General features: G+C 37.5%; 3 protein-coding genes across 5 annotated transcripts; 1 reads left to right on the plus strand and 2 right to left on the minus strand.

Annotated features, from left to right (window-relative positions):
• Window positions 1–1,041: 1,041 nt before the first annotated feature.
• On the plus strand, window positions 1,042–11,080 carry LOC132167839 (uncharacterized). Of its 3 annotated transcripts, none has more exons than XR_009438726.1 (8): window positions 1,042–1,286; window positions 1,626–1,789; window positions 2,822–2,893; window positions 3,027–3,063; window positions 4,431–6,225; window positions 7,290–7,377; window positions 10,500–10,639; window positions 10,746–11,080. XR_009438726.1 is itself a non-coding variant. In XM_059578871.1 (7 exons), the coding sequence occupies exons 2-7, from the start codon at window positions 1,695–1,697 to the stop codon at window positions 10,472–10,474; spliced, it is 2,124 nt and encodes a 707-aa protein (XP_059434854.1). In that variant the 5' UTR covers window positions 1,042–1,286; window positions 1,626–1,694; the 3' UTR covers window positions 10,475–10,526. The 3 variants fall into 3 exon arrangements, 1 of the variants encoding a protein (XP_059434854.1); XR_009438727.1 differs by having other exon boundaries at window positions 3,030–3,063; XM_059578871.1 differs by lacking the exon at window positions 10,746–11,080 and having other exon boundaries at window positions 10,438–10,526.
• Window positions 11,081–13,582: 2,502 nt separating this feature from the next.
• Window positions 13,583–16,136, minus strand: LOC132164950 (probable GABA transporter 2). The gene is made up of 5 exons (XM_059575490.1): window positions 16,052–16,136; window positions 15,711–15,941; window positions 14,871–14,968; window positions 14,241–14,528; window positions 13,583–13,972 (listed from the first exon to the last, which is right to left on the minus strand). The coding sequence occupies exons 1-5, from the start codon at window positions 16,134–16,136 to the stop codon at window positions 13,583–13,585; spliced, it is 1,092 nt and encodes a 363-aa protein (XP_059431473.1).
• Window positions 16,137–16,956: 820 nt separating this feature from the next.
• Window positions 16,957–19,718, minus strand: LOC132188288 (peroxisomal membrane protein 13; the record flags this gene model as incomplete). Its single annotated transcript, XM_059603086.1, is given in 4 exon segments — window positions 16,957–17,443; window positions 18,348–18,440; window positions 19,020–19,384; window positions 19,485–19,718. Coding segments are annotated over 4 exon segments (914 nt in total), but the record flags the coding sequence as incomplete, so codon positions are not given.
• Between the last annotated feature and the right edge of the window lie 1,831 nt (window positions 19,719–21,549).

Here is a 21,549-nt window from a genome sequence, read left to right on the forward strand (position 1 = left end):
TTTTTAATTTTTAATTTTTTTTACTCATAATTTTTAATAATTGAACTATACAAATATTGAAAGGGGTTTTTCTTTTTTCTGTTTTTTTTTTTAATGAATTAAGTGTACGATTTTTCCTTAATTAATTCATTTTGACCTTTCTCACCCTAAATCACGATTTTTTTTTTTTTAATAAATTAAGTGTCGTAATGCATTAATATCTCTCCCTTTATTAAAACACAATTTTTCCTTAATTAATTCTTTTGACCTTTTGTTTTATTAACTCACATTTATCTTTCTCACCCTAAATCACGCCAGTCTCTCTTACTCTAAATTCACCCTCTCTTTCTACGGCAACAACGTTTCAAAACATTTTCTTGTAGAAGTTGACGGTTGTATAAAGTTTATTTGATCAGTTTCTTGGAAATATATGTGACTCCGAACTATGATTTAAGGTATGAGATATTCGAGATGAATGGATCTTTGTGCTTTTATGTATAAATTTTTAGCAATTGTGAATTGATAATCTTTAGTTTGTTTCTTAAGAATTTTTTTTGTACCAACGACGTAATTTTAAATTTTTCATCATATTTGACGGTAATGACTAATGGAGTAGCCAAATTGCAATCGTTTGGTAGTTTGGAGACTACTTTATCACTTTCTGAACATTAGCGGACTAAAATGAAAACAACTGGTAGTTTGTGGGGCTTTTTTATATTTTTCTCAATTTTTTTTTTTCATAAAAGGGCATTGTAGTAACTTGCCCGTAACAAAACGACATCGTTTTACAGTTTCCGTCCAAACTGACAATTTTGACTAACAGAGTGGCCAAAATGCAATAGTTTGGTAGTTTGGGGTTACTTTATCACTTTTGAAACATTAGGGGTGTAAATCGAAAATGGCTGATAGTTTGGAGGGTTTTTTTATATTTTTCCATATTTTTTTTCGTATCTTTTCTATTTGACCCTAATATATATATATATAAAAGCATATCTGTCACCAAAACCCCATTCATTTAACACCAAACCCCCTATTTACGTGAATTTTGTTTAGATTAGAAAACGCACGCGTGAGTCGTGACTCTTCCCAAGTTAAAAACGCTCTCTTCCAACGTTTTCAGGAGAGGAAATCTCTCTCTTTCCTCTTCCCTCTCCCCTCACCGACGGCCGGCCACCGGAGACCACAAACGCAAGCACCGCTGAAGACGAGCGACCCACGTCTACACCGTTAAAATCCCCAAATTTCAAAACCCCAACCCAGTGTCAAAATCCATCTTCCCTCTCTCCCACTGACGACGAAACGCACAGGTTTTATTTGTCTCTCTTTGTTATATTTATTTCGTCAAAGTTACGTGATATTGTGGAACAACTCTCGGGGTTATTAATGGTGTTTGTCAATGAAGTTTGGTTGACAGAGCACGCAGATGAATTAGGCTATCAAAGCGACTCTGTTTTTGTTGATATAATTAATATCTAAATTAGTATTAAGAGGTGGTTGGATGTTGATTATTTTAATTTCTTATTTGATCCTGAGGCTTGTATACGCAGGAGAGAATAGGAATTGATTTCTCGAGCGGTTATTTTTCTTCTACGTTGCTTTGATTTATGAAGGTAATATTAATTTCTTTTTCTTTAATCATGTTGCAGAAAAAAAATTGAAAGTGAAATCACACCGACAAAAGCGGTTTTGGGAGTAGGTGGTTTTGGGAATCGATAATGCATATGGCGAATACGGAGTTTTACCAAACGGATTGCGAGTCGATTTTGTCACAAATTAAGCACCAAGAGAAGCAGATTATACTCAAAAGAAGGTAAGCTTTTTCCTTCTTTCTTCTTTTTGTTTTCTTAATCTTTTTCGCCTTCAAATTTCTTTTTTCCTTATATGCGCCTGTGCTTTTTAAGAATGTGTTATCAAAGTTTTGCTTTGCTTTTTCTATTTTGTGTTTGTCAATGTTGAGAAGGTTTTTTTTTGCCTTGAAGAGGTTCCCAGACATCAAAAAAAAAAAAAAACTATTGAGAAGGTTTTTTTTTTTTTTTCCTTAAAAAAAATGTAAGCATTGGAATTGCTTGAATGTGGATTTATGTGTAAATGTTGGGACTGCCATGCTACACATAATGGGATACTGCAAACTGGGTGTTGTTGCGTCTTGGATAAAGTGATGGTATATGATGGTAGTTCAAACCTTTACAACTTTTACATAAGGAATATGCCTTCGTTTGTAGATAGAATCGTTATGTATAGATTTGAAGAGATTCTTGCAGATAGGCAGGCTATTAGAGACTTGTTATGACTGGTAATTTTGTCCTGTCATGTGGAGCATCATAGGGACCTTTGTAGGATATTTCCGTTACAGATAAGTCTTATTTTATGTTTCCTCGCATTAGAAGTTACTGATTAGTTTTATTTAATACTAGACAACAAATGTAGGAAAAAATGTGTTCCTGTTGGGATTTAAGCTGCGTCTAGTTGAAGAAACTTTTCCTGGACTGCTCTAAAGCACTTTTAACCTGCTTCACTTGGCTTAAGTGTGCTAACAAAAGAAAGAAATGTAGGGTGTCAGTTGATGAGCACTTGGTTATCTTTGGCTTATGGTGTTTAGATTCGGTGTTTTGTTTATTCAGAAGTGGACGTTGTGAGGATTGTGGAGTATATATTCTAATTATTTGAGCGAACCTTGCAAAAGGCAGGGATGAGAGGTCATAGTACATTATCTATCATTGTTTCTAGAATTGATTATCCTACTGCTCTCACTGTAGTTTGTGCATAATGTTATCCTTCTTTCGAATAAGATAGTTCACAAACGAGCTAATCAGGGCAAATTTATCATGTGAAATTGATGCAGATGGTTATTGGGGCTTCCTGTATCCAAATCTAAACGGAAGCAGTTTGAAGGACCCAAGTTTTTGAATTATAGGTAAGTGGGAGAATTTCTTTTATGTTAATAGTTCTTTGTTTGTTTATTTATTTTTTTTGCATATGTTTTGTTTCTTTTTGGGTTGAAGCCCAATTTTATGTCATTGTAATAAATGGCTTTGGTATTGTCTCAGCAGGTCTTTACCCGAGTCTTTGCTTAGGGATGATGATGTAAGTTTTCTATGTCAAAATTGTTGCTATAATATAATCATTTATTGGTTTATTCATAGATGAATAAACTATGTATGTTGAGCAACACAATATTGTTGGATTAGAAGGATGATGGTATCTAATCTTTGTATATTGTTGCATCTTGATTTGAAGGCAAATGTCTATTAATACCATTTGTTTTACTTCAATTGTTGAGCTAGTTTAACAATATGGTTCTGCATTATACTTTTTGTTTGTAAGCTTATGGATATTTTTTTTTTGGTAGTGATAAGTATGTATTAAAAAACTTCAAGGGGGCATAACCCAAGTACACTGGCAGAAACAATATGCTTATGGAAGGCTTCTATATGCTTGATTTCAGTTTTGTTCAGTTAGGAGTTGCTTTGATCATTGTGTTAATGCAGTAGTCTATGTAAAGACTATTGAGTATGATAGGGTTTCAAGATTAACATGGATTTCTTACTTTTGTTTGACTTGGCTTGTAATTTCAAGTTAAAGAGGCCTTCCCTTCTAAATTCTTTGAATAAAAGTGTCCTCATTCTCACCCCATACTCCTTCTCTCCACCCATGGATGTAACTTCCCAATTATTTGGTGTAACAGATATTATAGTACAATCAAATTAGAAGTAGAAAAGTTACTGACATCAGTCTGTTTCGATGTAGTGTAAATACTTATGAAAAAAACTAAGAAGGTGAGTGAAGTTACCTTTTTCAAACTCAAATAATTAATACTGAGCATATCTTCTTTTTCAATAAAACTCCTTATTACCTATCAAAAAAAAAAAAATACTGAGCATATCTAATGGCTCATCTTAATTCTGGCAGCTTCTTGAAAGTCACACTAACCTCAGTGTCCCCTCCTAGCATGAATTGATGATTTTTGATGCAGAAGTGTGCAGTGTCAAGATAAGGCTAGCATTGTTGCAACATGGACATCATAATATAACTACATAAAACGTACAAGAGAATCATACTGCTCTTGTTTTTGGGTTCAATATCTTCCACTATTGCATTTGATATAAATATGTGATTTGGCACACCTCCTGTACCAATGTATGTCCTGGTTGCATCAAGGTGCTATGAAAATAGGTAGAGGATAAAAGTGTCCTAAAAGAAGACATGAAGATGCTCTCTCTCTCTCTCTCACACCCACACACCCACCCGCTCTCCACTGAGACAACATAGCTTTGGTTCCCCTAAATAATTATTAAAGTCCGGATGTATTCTATGAATCTTTAGGACCTTGTGGGGTATGATGGTATCTCTTTGTACTCCCTGCTAGCTCTGCAGTGTTATTTTGTTTGCAGTTGGATATGCAATTTTTCCCTCAACATACACTCACAATTTTCTTAATCTTCTATTGTCAGATGTTCTATGAGACCATAAAAGCGTGTGTTGAAGAAGCCTTTGGAGCGTGTAATGCTGAAGGAAATGTTATGCAAGATGAAATGAAATTGTTTGGCACACACAATATAACAAGAACAATTATGTCATGCCTTGACGATTTGACCAATAAGGGGCTATACCTTCTTGCTATGGTTCTTACTGGAGGCTCTTCAAAGTTTGAGAAAACTCGTTGGAGGATGAAGAAAGTAATTAGAGATCATCTTCCAAAAGTTCTTGGAAGCCGGAATCACAATCATCATCAAATGGAAATTTGTAGAGAGCTATCTCAGCTTCTCTTTGACCCACAAAATTTTCGAGCAAAATGTGTGCCCTTTTTGACTCCCCAATCCCAATCTCATCATGCTGCTGTAACTAAGGTCCTGTGCGAACTACAGAACTTGCCTTGTGCGGCCCTGTTTGCAATGTACAGGAAACTTAAAGGTGCCCAAGCAGGCAAGCCTCAATTAGTTCCCCACAGACATGGATGGGGTCGAGATTATTTAATCAAAAAACTAAGGAAATCTAGCGAAGAGATGCTTTCGGAACTTGCTGAAGGGGATGAATTACAAGAGCCACTAGCCAAAGCAATGGCAATACCAGGCTTATTGCTAAAGCTAACTCCAGGTTTTCAAAATTCCTCTGTAACAGAGTTTTATCCATTCTCTTCAGAAATAAAAAACCTGCAGAATGAGATAGCAAAGGCTATTTGGTCACTAGAAAAGAAGATTAGGTTACCAGAGCTGAAAAACTTGCAGCTTCTATTAGATCCAAATGCTAAAGTATCAAATCGGTCTTTACGAGCTGGAATTAGGAAAATGTTATATGAATATCTCTTTGAGTGCAGTGAAATGGATGCCATTCCCAAGTCTCTATTGGAAGCTCTTGCTTTTATCAATAGTAACTCTCGAAGTACACCGCTTGGATGCTTCAGAAAGGAGGAAGTTGAAGAAGTAGTAGAATGCATATTGACTGTGAGTGCTCACACAAAGCAGATTGTTTTGGATTTTCTGCCTGACCATGACTTTGATCAAGATTTTGCTGATGCATATATGGAGGAATTAGAAGAAAGTGACAATGGTGGTGATGATGGTGATGATGATGGTTGGCTTCAGGAAGGTAGAAGCTCTCAGAGTTGTAGGTCTCACTCTATTGATTCAGATTACCAAGTAGAAGGTACTGGGGAGTCAATACCATTCGATTTTAAGCCACCTACCCCTACGACTAAGGAGAATGGCTCTTCCTCTTTCCTTACTCCCCAAAAAAGTTTAGACAGTGATTTTGTTGGGGGCCCTGAACCTAAGCATTTTGCAAAAATGGATTCCGTCACTTGTCATGGTATCACTTCCTCTCCATTCTGCGAGTCGAGATCTTTTAGCAGCATGGTACACATGGATATGAGCCAAATCAAAGTTGAAGGTATTAGTGAATCCAACATGCCTAAAACAAATGGAAATAATTTTCCCTCACCTGTTTCAGCAAACAGAAGGATCGAGAGATGTGAACCTGAATGCAATTCTGGAGTAGATCCAGCAAACTCTCCACCTTTCATTTCTTCAAACTTTTCATGTGGGGAGCGAAAAGCTGTCAATGACGAGCAAAGCACGAGTAAGAACCAATACCTTGCCATCCAAGAAGTTTGTGATGAAACAAGTGTGGTTGCCTACAATCTCATTGGTCATTTGCTGGAGGAGTTTGCAAAAAGAGAAGGCTTAGATTTGGACTGGAGAGAGAGTTTGTATCTAAGAGGTGACAATTCAGTTGAAGAAGATTCTCAAGGTATTGGAAGTACCATTTTTTTTTCCTGTTCTTTCCAACTAAACTCTATACTAAAACAATCTTATATGGGGGCATGAATTTTCTTCTTGGATTTTTTTTTTTTTTTTTTACTATTGTTATTTATATATCTTCATCTTGCAGTTACATGTAAAACATTATTTTTCCTTTATAAAATCTGCTTGCATTTGAATACAAAATTGTGACAATCCTGCTGTGATTGTTATTCCAAGAATTGCCAAATAAAAAGTACACGAAAAAAAGGTTGCTGTGTATATGATATAATTCAGATTTTAAACACGATTGGTACTTACCAGCAACTGTAAACTTATCTGTTATGGCAAATAGGATTTCATGTTTCCAATTGCTGAAACTTTAAGAATGATTTCTCAAGTTAAGTAATCTCAGTGTACTTTTTAAATGGACAAGGAGATCTGAAAAATGTCAAAAGTTAAGAAGTACTATAATAGATGTCAGACAATATAAGGATTTCACTGTAGTTATGTATATATCGGAAGTGGATTTGAATTTTTGTTCTTTTTTCTTCAGATTAGGGATTCTCTTGTATCCTGTATACGAGGGTTGTGCCCCTTTGAGCTTAATTAATGATAATGAAATTAATTGTAAAAATAAAAGAAGTGGATTGGCATAAATGTTCAAAAGTTTATGGCGTTGAATGGTATTTTTATGTATGGATTTTGTAAGAAAAAAGAGGGACAAGTGTCCCTATTCTAGAAGGAGAGAGGCCTATGAAGTGTTCCTGTACTAGTTATATATATATATATACATACACACACACACACACACACATATATATGTATATCAATTAATAATGAGGGCCAGTCATAGATGCTGAGTCTCTTTTGTAATTCTCTATTCCATTTACACTCCGTTACAGATTTAAAACCAATCCTCTCCTGATATTTCAAAAGAAAGGCTGAAATGGTCGTTGACTCGCTAGATCTTGCATCGTTTCAAATCACTACCTGATGTTGTTGTTCTCTTTTCCCTTTTTGCATATAATCGAAAGGAAAATATTTGATGATGCTTCCCATTTGCATTTACAGTGGCAGAAGAAGAGCCGACTTCATTTGAGAAGTGTGATGGAGGTTCAGTTGTTCAAGTAGTTGAAGAGCTACCTTTCCTTCCTAAGAGGTATTGTTGTTTCTCCATTTAGATCTGCTTAATGTAGGATCAGTGTGTTAAAAGTATTAGGCACATGTAAGTGCAAAGGCCTCTTGGAGCCTAGGTGCAAAGCACAAAGCCCAATCATGTACCTGATTAAAGTAAAGCCTACATGTTTGCATAAGAAATTCTAAGAAAAGATTCATAAGATATAATGAAAATGTTCAAAACTCAAAATAGTAATATATTCTCTCAAAAAGGATTAAAAGAATAATTTCCTAGAAAAAAAATGGACTTGGGGAGGAGCAGATGATGTCAAAGAGTCAAAGAAGCTGAATATAAGTGGTACAAGCAGAGGAATGACAAAAAGAAAAAAAAGAAAAAAAGAAGAAGAGAGATTGGAGCAGTATAAGCACAGGAGAGAGAGAGAGAGAGAATAATAAATAATTGTAACAGAAGAAGAAGAAAGGAGAAGTAGAGGAGAGAGAGTGGCATAGAAGAAGAATGAATAAGTGTAAAAGAACCATCGAACGGAGAGTGGATGGTGTACTAAATTCTCCAGATTGTCTATGGTCCATTCACCTTTCGTTTCTTTTTCTAGATCTTATCTTTTAGGTTTTGATATATAATGAGAATATATTTGTATGCAGTGTAGCACACATAAGAATAATGTTTGTATAACAAATCATTAATTTATTTCAATTGCTTTATGATCCATAGTTACTTTCAATTGATTCATATATCTTTCAAAAAAAGATTGAAAAGAAATTGAAGTTGAAAGTGCGCATTGCTTTCTTCTCTCTCCTAAAAACGCTCTCTTCTCTCTCCTAGGTTTTCCTTTTTTTTTTTTGATAAGTAAAGATATATTATCAAGGCGCAAAGGGGCGCAACCCTAGTACACAGGGAGTATACAAGAGAGCGACTAAGAGGAAATCCTAGGTTTTCCTTTTTCTCCCTTCTTCCACCCTAGCGGTGGCACGTTTTGCGCTGCTTGCTGGGGCAAACATAGGTTGGGTTAGCTATGGAAAGGCGGTTCTCAGTCGAAGCCAAAGCCTTCTGTTTCATGGCGAGGGAAGGGTCCACTGATCTTCGGTTAGAGGAAAGGAGGAAGGATTTCGTAGGGCTCATTAGAGTGGGTCTGCAGAGTGCAGTTTGGTTGGTGGCTAACGTGGAAGAGGCTTTTCAGTCTTAGGTGAAGGAATGTTTGGTCTCGGGCTTCCATGAGGATGAGAATAGACTTTTGGTTCGCGAGGGTTGCAACAAGGCAGGCAGATTTTTAGAGGTGGCTGTTGAAGCCGATGGTGGTCGGAAAGGTACGATCTGGCTCCCAAAGGGCAGAAAGGGGTGGAGTTGGCGCCGTTTCGTGAGTGAGATGAGAAGGATGCTGGAGTTTCAAGGTGGACAGATCAGGCCTACTGTTGACGAGTATCCTTCTCTGCCAGGGAAGCGGGTAGTAGAGTCTACTTCTTCTAGGTCTCGTTATGGACGGTCCTTCGTGAACGTGCTGCGATCGACGGTGGGAGGGGTGAAGCGTTTGTCTTTGTGCTTTCTCGATGTGTTCCCGGTGTCGGAATGTTTCGAGGCGGAGTGGAGCCGCAATCTGCTGTGGACTGCTAAGCTATGGAGGCCGAGCAGATTTCGTTGAAGGAGCTCTTGGTTGTTCCTTCGCCGGCGTCTTTGTCTTTGGTGGCGGCAGACTCATTAAAGACGAATGAGTGGGTGAAGCTTCAATTAGGGTTTTTTCGCAAAGAGGTGGATTAGGCTTTAGTTGGGCTGATTGCTGGGTTGGAATTGAAGCCCAATGGGTTGCAGAACAGGGCTGCGCTGATGGGTCACGCGGGTTTGGTTCTTGGGTTGGTTCATGGGTCGGTTCCGGATTCTATTTCGGATCTGGGTTTTTCTAGCGCTTCTGGCTCGAAACTGTCGGATCCTTTGCCGGCTGTGAGTTCTCCTGGGCTGTTGGTGCATGGCAATCCTTTGGGCAGCAATGAGTTTCTGTTGCACTTGGAGTTGGGGGCCATGACAGCTATGGGGGGGACATAGCTTCGGATTTTAAGTCAGAGTCTCCTGATCATACCGGTATCAGTCCATGCCGGTGACCCTCTCTCTGACCCTCTTTCCGCAGGTGTGTTAGTGGCCGAGGCTGAGGAGGTTTCTGACCCTCTTTCCCCGTATACGTTCTCTTTCCCCGTATACGTTCTCCTCAAACACCATAATTGATTTTGGTTTGACCAAATCACAAAAATGGTTACTTGAGTCTTTGTGGGAAGTGGTTAAGGATGATGTTAAGCATTTGACGCTATTGAAGGACATGGAGGAGTCTTGGCGTCAAGCAAGGAAGGAAGCTCGTGAGGTGTTGTCCACTGAGGAGGAGGACCGGAATTTGGCGTCTCTGAAAGAAGAAATAGAATGGTTTATAGGTGGAAGAAAGGGCCCTCAGACTAGGTCTAAGAGCAAGAGAGAGCACCGGTGGGTGGTTAGTTGGATGGGCAAGACTAATGTCGGGTAGTTAGGGTCGGGTAGTTTGGGTCTTGTTGGGTGGCTGTTTTTGAGGGTTCTCGGGTGGGTTTGCTTTGGGTAAGCTTTGGCTTTCCCTCTTGTATTTTTAGGGCTTTTTCTCCTTAATAAAACTCCTTATTACTTAAAAAAAATAAAAAAAGTTCCCTATATTGCATTTTGGGATTTTCCGAGAAGTGCGCAAAAGGCACGCCTGAAAATGCCCTTCCCAAAAAGTATAAAAAGTGCTTCACTCCTGGATCTCCGTGCTTCTCGCCTTAAGCACATCTTGGTGTGCTTTTAACAACACCGTAGGATGTATATCGCATCACTGTTTATGGTGGTGTTTATATGATCAATGTTTATCTGACTGTCTTGTTGGAATTCTGACAATTAAGCTTTACTCAAGTCAAGCATTCAGTTAATTAGAGGATTGAAACTGGTTATTCTAAGTTTCTAGTTGCACTTGTTCATAATTCTAAGACAGGATTTGTTAGATTACATAGTGGAGTCTTAAATTGAAATCATGTGAAAAACAATTAGAATCTATCTTCTTATAAAAGTATGAGTAACTGATTTGTTTTACAACTGCAGTGGAATAGAAAGATTGAAGAAATTGATGGGCTTGTGATAACTGATTTGTTTTACAACTGCAGTGGAATAGAAAGATTGAAGAAATTGATGGGCTTGTGATAGCATTCTTTGAGGCTTTGGTGCTCTATCAGAATACCCCAGAAGGCTTTTGAATGTTTCTGCATTCTTACCAGTTTCCCCCACACCCTTTTCTGACACTGAGGTCAGTTTGCTGTTGAGCAAGGAATTTTATTTGTTGTTCATTAGCATTGGTATCAAAGGAGCTCAGTTATGGCAGTCTAACAGATGAGTGTTGCACATTGATACAGATCATCCTCCTAAATCTTGTGGGCCATGAGCTGCATCGGAAATCAAATGAAGTTATCCAGAGGTAATTCTGTGGACTTTCAAGATGGCACTGTATTTCTAAAGCTGCCCAGATTTTATGTGTCTAGTCTGGTAATTAGCTTCGAATATAAGAGAAAAAAAAAGGGAAAAAAGAAAGAGAGAGGATGCTGTCTGTGTAAAACGGGAAATTCAATCGTATAGGTATTTCTTTGTTCATATGTTTATTCAACCGTACATATTCTGAAAATTACTGACACTGTTTCAATTGGTTAACAGGATGAGTTTGATTAAATATACAGTAGTTACTTATTCTGTAGATTTATTTTATTTTTTATTTTTGGCTGTCAATTAAATTTTGTTAGGGAAAAGTATACTTACCCCTTTAATTTATTAAATTTGTAATGTTGTTCCTAATGTTTCAATTTTTGTTATGTATTCTACCAATTTACCGCTTAATTTGCAATGTTTCTTGTTCGTCAAAATTTTCTCTTAACTTAGAGCACTAGCTTTAGATCTTTCCTTAAATGTAGAGAACTAAACTATTTTTTGTTTCATTATTCAGAGAAGAGAGATGCTTTTATATGGTCATGGCAGAAAACCAATGTTTTCTGCCATTCATTTAAAGGATAATGCTAGACATTACAAGAGATTATTTTCAAAATGCTTCCCAAATGATGTGGCAAGCATTTTTTTTCTTAAAAAATTCTCATTCTTTCTCCTTTGTCTCCCACTCCTTCCTAAAATAGTGCTTTTCACATCGTTTGGAAAGGATTTTGAGACATCTAGCAGTCCTCCCATTCAAATAGTGACACCTCACATAGTACATGTTAAGAAAATAAGATGAAACACCGGATAAAAACCAAATTGTTATTAAATCACTGGTAAAAAAATCAACCCACCATGGGTAGGTGGAGAGAGACCCACGCAGACGGGAATGCGACTGAGGGGAGCCAGACTGACGTCGGAGGGGGGCCAGACTGACGTTGGAGGGGAGCAAGACCCAGGCATGGGTCACAGCTGGGTTCGGCCTGGGCATGGGTCGCAGCTACCCACGCCTGGTTCTGGCTCCCCTCTGGAGTGGGTCTGGCTCCCTTGTGGCGTTGGTCTGGCTCCCCTCAGCCGCATCCCCTTTGGCATGGGTCTCTCCTTTGTCTCTCAGCTTATAATTCAATGTTTTGCTTGTAGGAAAGTTTTGTGCAATTTTTATGCTTAAGCCAATGTGTCTTTCTCTTATTGGTGGGTAGAAAATCCCTCATTTATGCAACAACTGAATAGAAGATATTCTCTTCAAAGAAACTCTATTATAGCTTCCCTTATTATTTTCTCATACTAGTTAAATATTCCTTAAATTAATGTTAAAGGAAAGAGAGAAGGAACCATTTAAATATTGTTTCCATTAAATGTTAGAGAAAATAGAATTTTTTTTTTTTTTTTTTTTTATATATATTAAAATAATGTAAGGGACAAAAGTGCTACCCTAAATCTAGGGTAGCACTTTTGCTTCTCTTGGTATTTCTTTAACCAAGGTAACACCAAAATATATATATATATATTTTTAATTTTTTTAGAGAAGAGAGAGATAAAAAGAAATCATTTGAATATTGTTTCAAAAAAATGTTAGAAGAAAGAGAGTTTTTTATATTAAAATAATGTAAGGAAACTAAAAGTGCAACAACAATAGTCTGTTTTAGGTGATTTTTAATTAAGAAAATTACAACAAAATACCCTTAATTAAAAAAAAAAAAAAAAAAAAAAAAGCACTTGGCTGAGGTTACAGTTCTGTTTGTTTTGCATTTTAGGGTGTTTTTTTTTTTTTTGATTTTTTTTTAAAAAAAAGAGTATTTTGATATGATATAAATGGTGAAAATTATTTTTACATTTTTAAAAGTGTTTAGTGTTTAATTTATTTATTAAAATATCTTTGTTAACAGCCAAAATGTTAACAAACGATTTTCTTATTGACAATTCTCTAATGTGCAAAGATAATCTGATCCAATTTCTTTGTTGATAAATTAAATAATTCCATATTTTCTTACTATTGGTAAGTTCCTTTAATTCGATACAACTTAATTTGATGAATTCTTCCATAAAGTGGAAATTGATTTGATGAATATCGAACCAAACTGTAGAGTGCTTTATCATATATATAGAAGAATCTCAAAGAACAAGACTAGAAATAGGAGTCATCAGGAGAAAGATTTCAAAGAAGCTTTTGAAGTGAGTGAAGTTTTTTTGGCAATAAGTACAAACAAACAACGCTGTTACAAAAACATAAAATTACAGAATCCCAAATACAAAGACCAAAAAAAAAAAAATCCAATATTGACAATGATTTAGCCACATCTCTAGAGATGTTCCTCATAAGCAGAGAAGGCAACCGGAAATACTGCCAGCAAAATTGGTTGTAGCGGCTCATGATAGACATTATGAATATCAACAAAGAAAATTCATTTTAACTTACCTCCTAACCAGCTTATGAGGGGCTTGAGGAGACTAAGAGATAGTTGTACAGTAGTGGAGGAGACACCATCTGAGGCGGTGGGACAGAGAACCACTAAGATCGAATATTTTTGAGGTTCAGATCCAGATATTGAATTTTTGGTGAACCAAAAAAGCTCTACAAAAGAGAGCCAAAGATGCTGTAGTTCTCAAACACAATCTCAAAAATGCTGATTTTAGTGTAAATTGATAAGTATTACCTTGTAAAGCATTCTATAAATACAAGCGAACACCTATCATCTTAGTGGGCTGATTAATACATAAATCATTGTCTTCCACTTTGATAATCAACAAGAATGTGGTGTCATTTATGGGGAGCTCAACCAACAACATCATCGCTGAAGAGGTTAAACTTGTTAGCATCATGAATCAATTTCCTTATGGAGGAGAATGAGCCCATTATTCCTGCACATGTGAAGACAATGACGATAGAGATGTTGATCCAATAGGTAAGGGAAGATCTTTGAGGCTTGCAAATCATGTTGTACATAAGCATTGGGAGGATGAAATCCAGTGGGATGAAGCCAATTGCTCCTACTACACTACTAATGTCTCCAATAAATGGAAGCATAGCTGCCAAAATCCCACAGAATACCATGTACAGGGTTCGAAGAATCAACCGAGGAATAAGGTTCCTTCTGGAAAACATCCCTTGCTTCACATCACCTGCTTTCTTTTCCATTATCTCATAAACAACTTGAGAGTAAACCTGTAAATATGTTGGAGAAATTGTTAAGCTAACCCCAAAGGGTTGGCTTGAGACTCATGAAGCATCAGGTTTAAGCTTTAAACCCCCTTGAGTGCAAATAATTCGTTAGGATCACGCCTGCGGATGAAAGCTTGAGCTTTATCCGACCAATGTGGAGGATACACTTTGCACGGTGCCCCAAGAATCTTGTTGGGGCAAAACCTCGGATACTCCGGTTATTTAAAAAATAAAAAGCGTTTTAAAAAAAATAATACATGTGTGAGCTTACCAGACCAATGGCAAAGATCTGAAGGAGAAGGAAGAAGATGGCAAGCTCAAGAACCCATGTTGGGGCCAAAGAATATCCGTCAGTCGGCATGAGGCTAATGAGGATGTTTGAACTGGATTTGTTTCCATAAACCCAGTAACCAGACACTGCAACAGAGTAGAATGTGATGAAAATTACGGTGTAACACATGAGAAGCGCTTTGACCATTTTCCCAGTTGCAGGTGGAGCAAGAGTTGCCTGTATTGATGGCATGGCAGAATTAAAACCCATATAATCATACGATATATACTACTAATTGGATTGAGATCTCCTAGAATTTTCTTTAAATTTGAGATTTTCAAATTCATAAATCTTAGCCGTTCATCTCATCTAACCGTCTAAAATAAATCATGTTTCAGCATTTAATCAGGAAGCTACCCTCAAGGAATTTAATAAGCCATGTTTGGGATTGTGGTCTTAATTATTTGGCCCATTTCTTACTTTGTTCCGGTTACCTGCACTGATAATTTCTGTGTTTGGGCCTATTGTAGGGGATCGAGCCCACCCCTTTCCGGTATTTTGAACACTTGTAACCCTTTCCCAATGTGATTAAAAAAAAAAACCTTAACCATTAAAATTATATATATATACCTCAAGGAGTAGAGCTGCGAACAAAATGGATCCTACTCCAATTCCAGTGTTGATGGCCATTTGGATGAATATTACAAAATAAAACATCCATCCCGATCCTGCAACAACAATATTAGTATCCAAGTATAGAGATTTATTGGGAAGGGTATGAAAAATATATTAAAATAGGGGGCTAAAATATGAATGAAAACTCTATTAACTTTGAAGATTTAATTAGAATATATATATATATATATATATATATATATATATATATATATAAAATAAAATTAGTGTCTACTCAATGCTAACAAAAGACTAAACACAAGAAAATACATAAAATAATTGTTATTAATATATTTCAATTTTTAACTCAAACACCAATCAAAATGGAACCCTTCTTTTAGAATATAACAGCTTTCATATGTCAAATTCTTCACTTAGTTGTTTAGACTTCTAAAATTCAATTTGTTGCTTCTCATGAACTAAAAATTATTCTAGACTATAATTATCATATAAAATTAGAAAATATTGTAGTTTGCAATCAAATGATTATTCTCAAACTCAATTGCTGTTGATATATATATATATATAACTTATTCACATGCTTCTTAAGCAACTAGTCAATAGTCCTTACTTGACACAATCCACTAAAATTCTCCCTGCAAGAGCAACGAGGAATTTTTTTTTTAAAAAAATCAAAATGAGTTGTCGAGGGCAATTGCCTATACTGGCCACGCCAGCCGTCTTTGAATAAACTACTATTCAATTAAAATAACATGAGAATAAACTACTATTCAATTAAAATAACATGATAGTGAGAATCAGTTAGTGTTAACAAAAACAAAAACATGCACCAACCTAATACATCGGTGACGAGCTCACGGAATCGGAGATGGCGATGACCCACTTTCTCGAAGTGGTCGAGGACCTTGGACATGAGGTAGCAAGAGTAGAAGGTGATGACTGCCATAGGTGTTAAGCAGAATAAACCTAGTCCCCACCCTAACCCTCTAAAGGCGAACGGTAGAGTCAATATTAGTGGTGACACTATTGCCGTTGTGAGATGATACCCTGCATCCCACCATTCCCCTACATTTATTCACACTACTATTTCATCATCTTAAGCTGTTTATATAATTATTCAAACTTAAATTAGACCAAGGAATAAATTAAATTAAATGAAAGTTACAGTGATGGACCTTTTGATTGAAGAACGAAAACTGCTCCCGCGTCTTCTTCTTGGTGACTCTCGGGGATTGGGTCCGTCCGTGGAGGTTCTGCCATTAGTACAAGGAAAAACGTCTATTGCAGCAACAAATACCACCGCAATAGTCGAGCTCCGAAGCGATGGGATGGGGCATGAAAGAATCGTTGCAACAAGATGAGCTTATAAAGGCATGTAGCGAGAAACCCAACAAAAATATTTGGAGAAAATACATTTTTCATCCCCAAACTATCACTTGTTTGGCACTTAGATTACCAAATTTTAAAATATGATTCAATTATCACCTCCATACAAATTACACATTTGATGGGTTGAAATTAAGTAAACTCAAATGCGTCGGGATGAGCCATTAAGTTAACAATATTATATATACGTTGTAATTGAGATGGAGACAGAGCAAGATAGTTAAGTAAGCTTAACTTGGGACGGAGTAAAGACCGTCGAGAAAAGAACAAATAGCATTTCTCTTTTGTAAAACGACTATCCATAGGGCACTTGTCAAAATGATTATAAAAAGCTTTATGCCTTCCCGACCGGAGGTATAGGTTTTGCCCTTACTGCCACCATATGTGCCCCCTTCCACGCAGCCGAAGCTTTGGACAGCTTTTAAAAATCACCTTTTTCGATGGCCCTTTGTTGACTCTTGATTGGTGGGGCTAAGAAACTATTGGACCCAATCATATTGTTGGCTCATTTTGAGCTTTTTATTGTTTAATTTGGCTCAAGTTCTCTAGAGTTCATTCCTGTCCCCCACTCTTTCTTTGTATACTTTACTTCTTTTTTAGTTTAATAGAATTTAATCTTGCTCATTAATAATAATAATAATAATAAAGTAATGTCTAAAAAGAAAAGAGTTAAAAACACATTTTATGTAGCATCTCACATAACTTATTGCCAACATTTCATTCATATCATCAAATGATACATAGCCGAGCTCCTGTCTCACTAGTTTGAACAGGCTGTTTATCCAATTAAAGCACAAACCAATCTCAGCACGGAGTTACATAGATTGACTAATTTCACACTGTAAATCATAATATCCAGTTCATATTGGTGTAGAGAGAGAGAGAGATTTTTTTTCCTTCAAACTTTACTCTTTTAGCAAAGTCCACTCGATGCAAGCAAAAGCATAATTAATATTGGATCACTTGCCAGCATCAGTTTCCCAAACATTGTCCCAAGAACCACTTGGAGCAGCCTTGGCTTCCACAATATAGTTCTGATTTACATGGGGATTGTGAGGTCCAGGAAGTGGAAGTCCATTAGGGCCTGATGGGTGAAGCTTCTTCGGCTTTGTTCTAATGCCCAGAATCCTCAACACAAATCTAGCTAATTCTCCATATAATACACCAGAGCGATCAAAAAGCTGCAACAAAAGCCATGTCACGTCCAATTAAATTATGCTTCAATAGTACTGATGATGCTCCAAGCCAAACTATATCTAGGGATTCCCAAGATATAGCAACTTACATTCGAAGGAAATGATACATAATTAATGAAACGCAGATAGCATCCCTCTCATCAATCACTTCAAACTCAGAAAGATATTTCATATTTGTGACTTTCTATTTCCTTTCTTTGTGATTAAAAAACAAAAAAGTATCTAGACTGACAAAAATTCAGGAGTGATCTGATAATTAGGAACACTAACACTAACTTAAGTAGGGTAGCCCAAAAGAATTTTTTTTTTTTTTTTTTTTTCATTTGGTGAGTTTCACACGCACTCAGTGGCCACAACCTCACCCTCCACCTTGCTAAAAAGGAAGGACCATTTGAGCTAGTGCTCATTGGCCAAAAAGACATTCTAAAACATGGATTGAAATTTTGCAACCACAAGTCAAGAGTTTGGAACTCCAGAAAATCTCAATGAAGAGGCTACATTAGCTGAAATGGACTATCTTTCGGACCAGAAATGCAATGGAAGAAAATGTCTTCTCCTCAAAGTCACCTTAATATATGCTTTGTTAGGCTATCATCAATCAGGGCCAAAAGTCGGAGCATCCCAAAAGCTCCAGCCAACAGCAGCTTTTCAAGGAAGATATCAATCATAAGCATCATAAATTGACCCAAATGCTGGGTCAGTGCACCAGACGCTACCACGTCTTCGCCCCAGTGGTAACAAATTAATAACACAGAGAAACTGAGACGGTTTTACATTTTACGGATTCCTGACAACAAAATGCTATAAAGAAAAACATAAACGGATGCCAACTCTACAAGAATTCATACAGTATATGGCCAGATTAAAGGAAAAAGGATGGAGTGAACACCTGAAGCATTGCAGTCATGAACAAATGGAAGGCCTGTGTGTTCTGGTCTATAAGAATCGATATCCTACCAAAAAAGTTTACCACGCCCTGCATCTGCAATAAAAGAAAATGCCAAGAATAAGAGACAGCACAATGGAAATACTCGGACCAAAAAAAAAACCTAGATTGAAACTGATACGTGCTAATATAACTCATTAGTCACAGTTTTCATCACCAAAATATTCTTCATATAAGATTGATTAATCATCAACACAGAGTAAAGAAATAAGAAATCAATTAACAACAAAGCTATACATTTTCTGAAGCAATCCATTTGCACCATGGTAGAACCCAAAAGCCCTTAAAGTGATCAAGTTTCTAGTTACATTTGGCACATTGGGTAACTGAAGTTATACTCATCTGGAGGAGATTTTGACAAACCTTTCGTCATGCATAATCATCTGGCAAGCTTCAGTGTTTTCTTATTTTCGTTGGATTGGCAATGGTAAGATTTACATATTACCATTAATCCAAACCCCAGCCAAAGAATTAGCAACAGGCCCAAACACAAGGGCAAGTCATTTCAGACTTCATGAATAAGAAAAAACAAGTGCCTCTATGTACTATGTGCATGATGTCTTTATCATCCTATGTATAGAAGAAATAAACTAGAAAAAGCATGATATGCCTTACCACACGAAGAGCTGAAATCCAAAACCCTGGAGGAGATGGAGGAGCACCATATGGATCATTTGGATCTTGAGCTCCATAAGGACCACCCATACCCATTCCATAACCACCCATAGAGCCTCCCAAACCACCATTATACATTCCACCACCATACATGCCAGAAGATCCATAAGCCCCACCATAACCTCCTCCCCTATACATGCTGTTACCGTACATCCCTCCACCATACAATCCCCCAACACCCCCATATGAACCCCCAACACCACCATATGAACCCCCAACACCCCCATATGAACCCCCAACACCACCATATGAACCATACGTTCCAGAAGCATAGCCAGAGTTGTAGCCCAGATTAGAGCCATAACCTGCAAATTGGGGGGTAGTTTTTCAAAGATCCAGGAACAACCAAAAGAATGGGGAAGGGAGAAAAAAGGGAAAAAGTTGCCATTAATGATCAGTTATTACCTCCATAGTTGCTATTCCCATTATTCTGTTCCCAAGGCCTTGTGGGAACAGGTCTACTAAGGGCATTCCGGTTAATAGTCGCATTATTATTAGAAGTAGAAACTATTTCTCCAGGTTTTGCAGTTCCTGATGCCTCAACTACATCACTCGTGCTGCCAGCTGATGGGGGTTTAAAAGGTGCAGGGCCAGATGAGGCACCTGCTCGCTCCCAAGGTTTTGGTGGAGGACTATTAGCTGCAAAACATAAGAACATGATCCAATTTCCAATAGTATTAAAACCAAGCCAAGTGATGAATTAAAAATGTGACCCAAAAATAATTTTCAATTACTTTCTACTAGAAAAACTTCCCTAGCATTCAAAAATGCCCTCAACATCATAGCATTAAAAAAATGTCCTTTCTATTACACACGACATTGTGTTGTGAGTAACGTATTCAAATCACACTTGAATGGAATAAGGTACTTGGCAATAGCACAACGCCACTTATTCTTAATAAAACTGATGTTCACAATGTCAAACTCACAATCTTTAAAACAGTTGACTAGAAGCAGTTGTACTTGTCTAAGCATAACAAGATTACATCGATTAAGAACACCCTCTCTAATTTGCTACGTATTTTTTGTCTCTTTTTCCACTCCCTTCGGCATTGCCATACCAATCACATAGAGAAACTTCAACAGGATTTCTTGTGGGGTGGTATTGGTGAAGAGTCCAAATTGCATCTAGTAGATTGGAACAGGTAGGGGTTGAAGGTCCAAAATTTATTCCTATTTAATTGAGCTCTCTTTGGGAAGTGGTTATGGTGCTATGCTTTTGAGAGAGAGGCTCTGTGGAAAATGGTAGTGGATTTTAAATATGGCAACATGTGGGGAGGGTGGAGTTCTAATGAGGTAAATGGATTGCATGGGGTTGGTCTCTAGAAAAATATCAGGAGGGGTTATGGTGTGTTTTCTAGATTCACTAGTTTAGCAGCGTAGGATGGTTCCAAGATTTGATTTTGGCATAATGTATGTATGGTGGAGAAAGAGGCTTGGTGGAGATAGATCCTGGTGGCAAAGTATGGTGTGATTTGGGGTGGTTGGCGTTCTAGCGAACCCAGTGGTTCGCATGGGGTGGGGTTATGGAAGTACATTTGTAAGGGATGGAGGTCGTTCCAATGCCACATTAGATTTGACCCTGGTCTTGGGTCAAATATCAGGTTTTGGGAGGATATCTGGCGCGGTGACTCGTCTCTCAAAGATGCTTTTCTTGGACTATTCAATATTGCCAGCAATAAGGATGCGTCTATTGCGGATAACAGGGAGTGTTTAAATGGTTCTGTTCAGTGGAATGCTACCTTCATTCGCAGGGTTCATGATTGGGAAGTGGAGGTTTTGGCCTCATTTTACACGCTCTTATACTCACATTCGATGCGTGGGGAAGGGGAGGATAGGATGTGGAGGATCCCTTCACGTAAAGGAAAATTCGAGGTAAGAGCTTTTTACAGGATCCTTGCCTCTAAAGAATCCATTCCTTTCCCTTGGAAAAGTCTTTGGCGCACTAAGGTTCCTTCGAGAGTGGCTTTTTTTGCTTGGACGGCCGCGTATGGAAAGACTCTAACCTTGAATAATGTTCGGAAGAGAGGTATTGTTGTGATAAACCGATGTTGCATGTGTGAATCGGAAGGGGAGTCAGTTGATCATCTCTTTCTTCATTGTGGCGTTGAGCGTATATTGTGGAATGCTATTTTCACTCCATTCGGCTTGTGTTGGGTTATGCCTGGTAACGTCAAGGAGTTGTATGTTACTTGGTGGGCGGGTGGCAAATCCCGTAGTGCCATCGTGTGGAAGATGGTTCCTCTTTGCCTCATGTGGTGCATCTAGAATGAGAGAAATGCTAGATGTTTCAAGGACTCGTCTAGGAACATTGAGGACCTTATTCACTTCTTCCTGTAAACTCTTTTTACTTGGACTGCTGGCTGGCTAGCACCCTTAGTGATCAGCTTCCCTGATTTTCTTTTTATGTTCTCTTCTTTTTTTTCTTCTCCTTAGTCACTCTCTTGTATACCCCCTGTGTACTATGGTT

This window comes from Corylus avellana, chromosome ca1 (assembly GCF_901000735.1).
Source record: "Corylus avellana chromosome ca1, CavTom2PMs-1.0".
In the NCBI taxonomy this organism is placed as follows: domain Eukaryota; kingdom Viridiplantae; phylum Streptophyta; class Magnoliopsida; order Fagales; family Betulaceae; genus Corylus; species Corylus avellana.

Coding starts and splice junctions, on each gene's coding strand:
- LOC132167839 (XM_059578871.1), top strand. CDS start 1,695: ATGCATATGGCGAATACGGAGTTTTACCAAACGGATTGCGAGTCGATT. Junction 6,226..7,289: donor AGTTGAAGAAGATTCTCAAG/GTATTGGAAGTA, acceptor TTGCATTTACAG/TGGCAGAAGAAGAGCCGACT. Junction 7,378..10,437: donor CTACCTTTCCTTCCTAAGAG/GTATTGTTGTTT, acceptor TTACAACTGCAG/TGGAATAGAAAGATTGAAGA.
- LOC132164950 (XM_059575490.1), bottom strand. CDS start 16,136: ATGGCAGAACCTCCACGGACGGACCCAATCCCCGAGAGTCACCAAGAA. Junction 14,969..15,710: donor GCTCGTCACCGATGTATTAG/GTTGGTGCATGT, acceptor TTGTTGTTGCAG/GATCGGGATGGATGTTTTAT. Junction 14,529..14,870: donor TCGCAGCTCTACTCCTTGAG/GTATATATATAT, acceptor TCCAATTAGTAG/TATATATCGTATGATTATAT.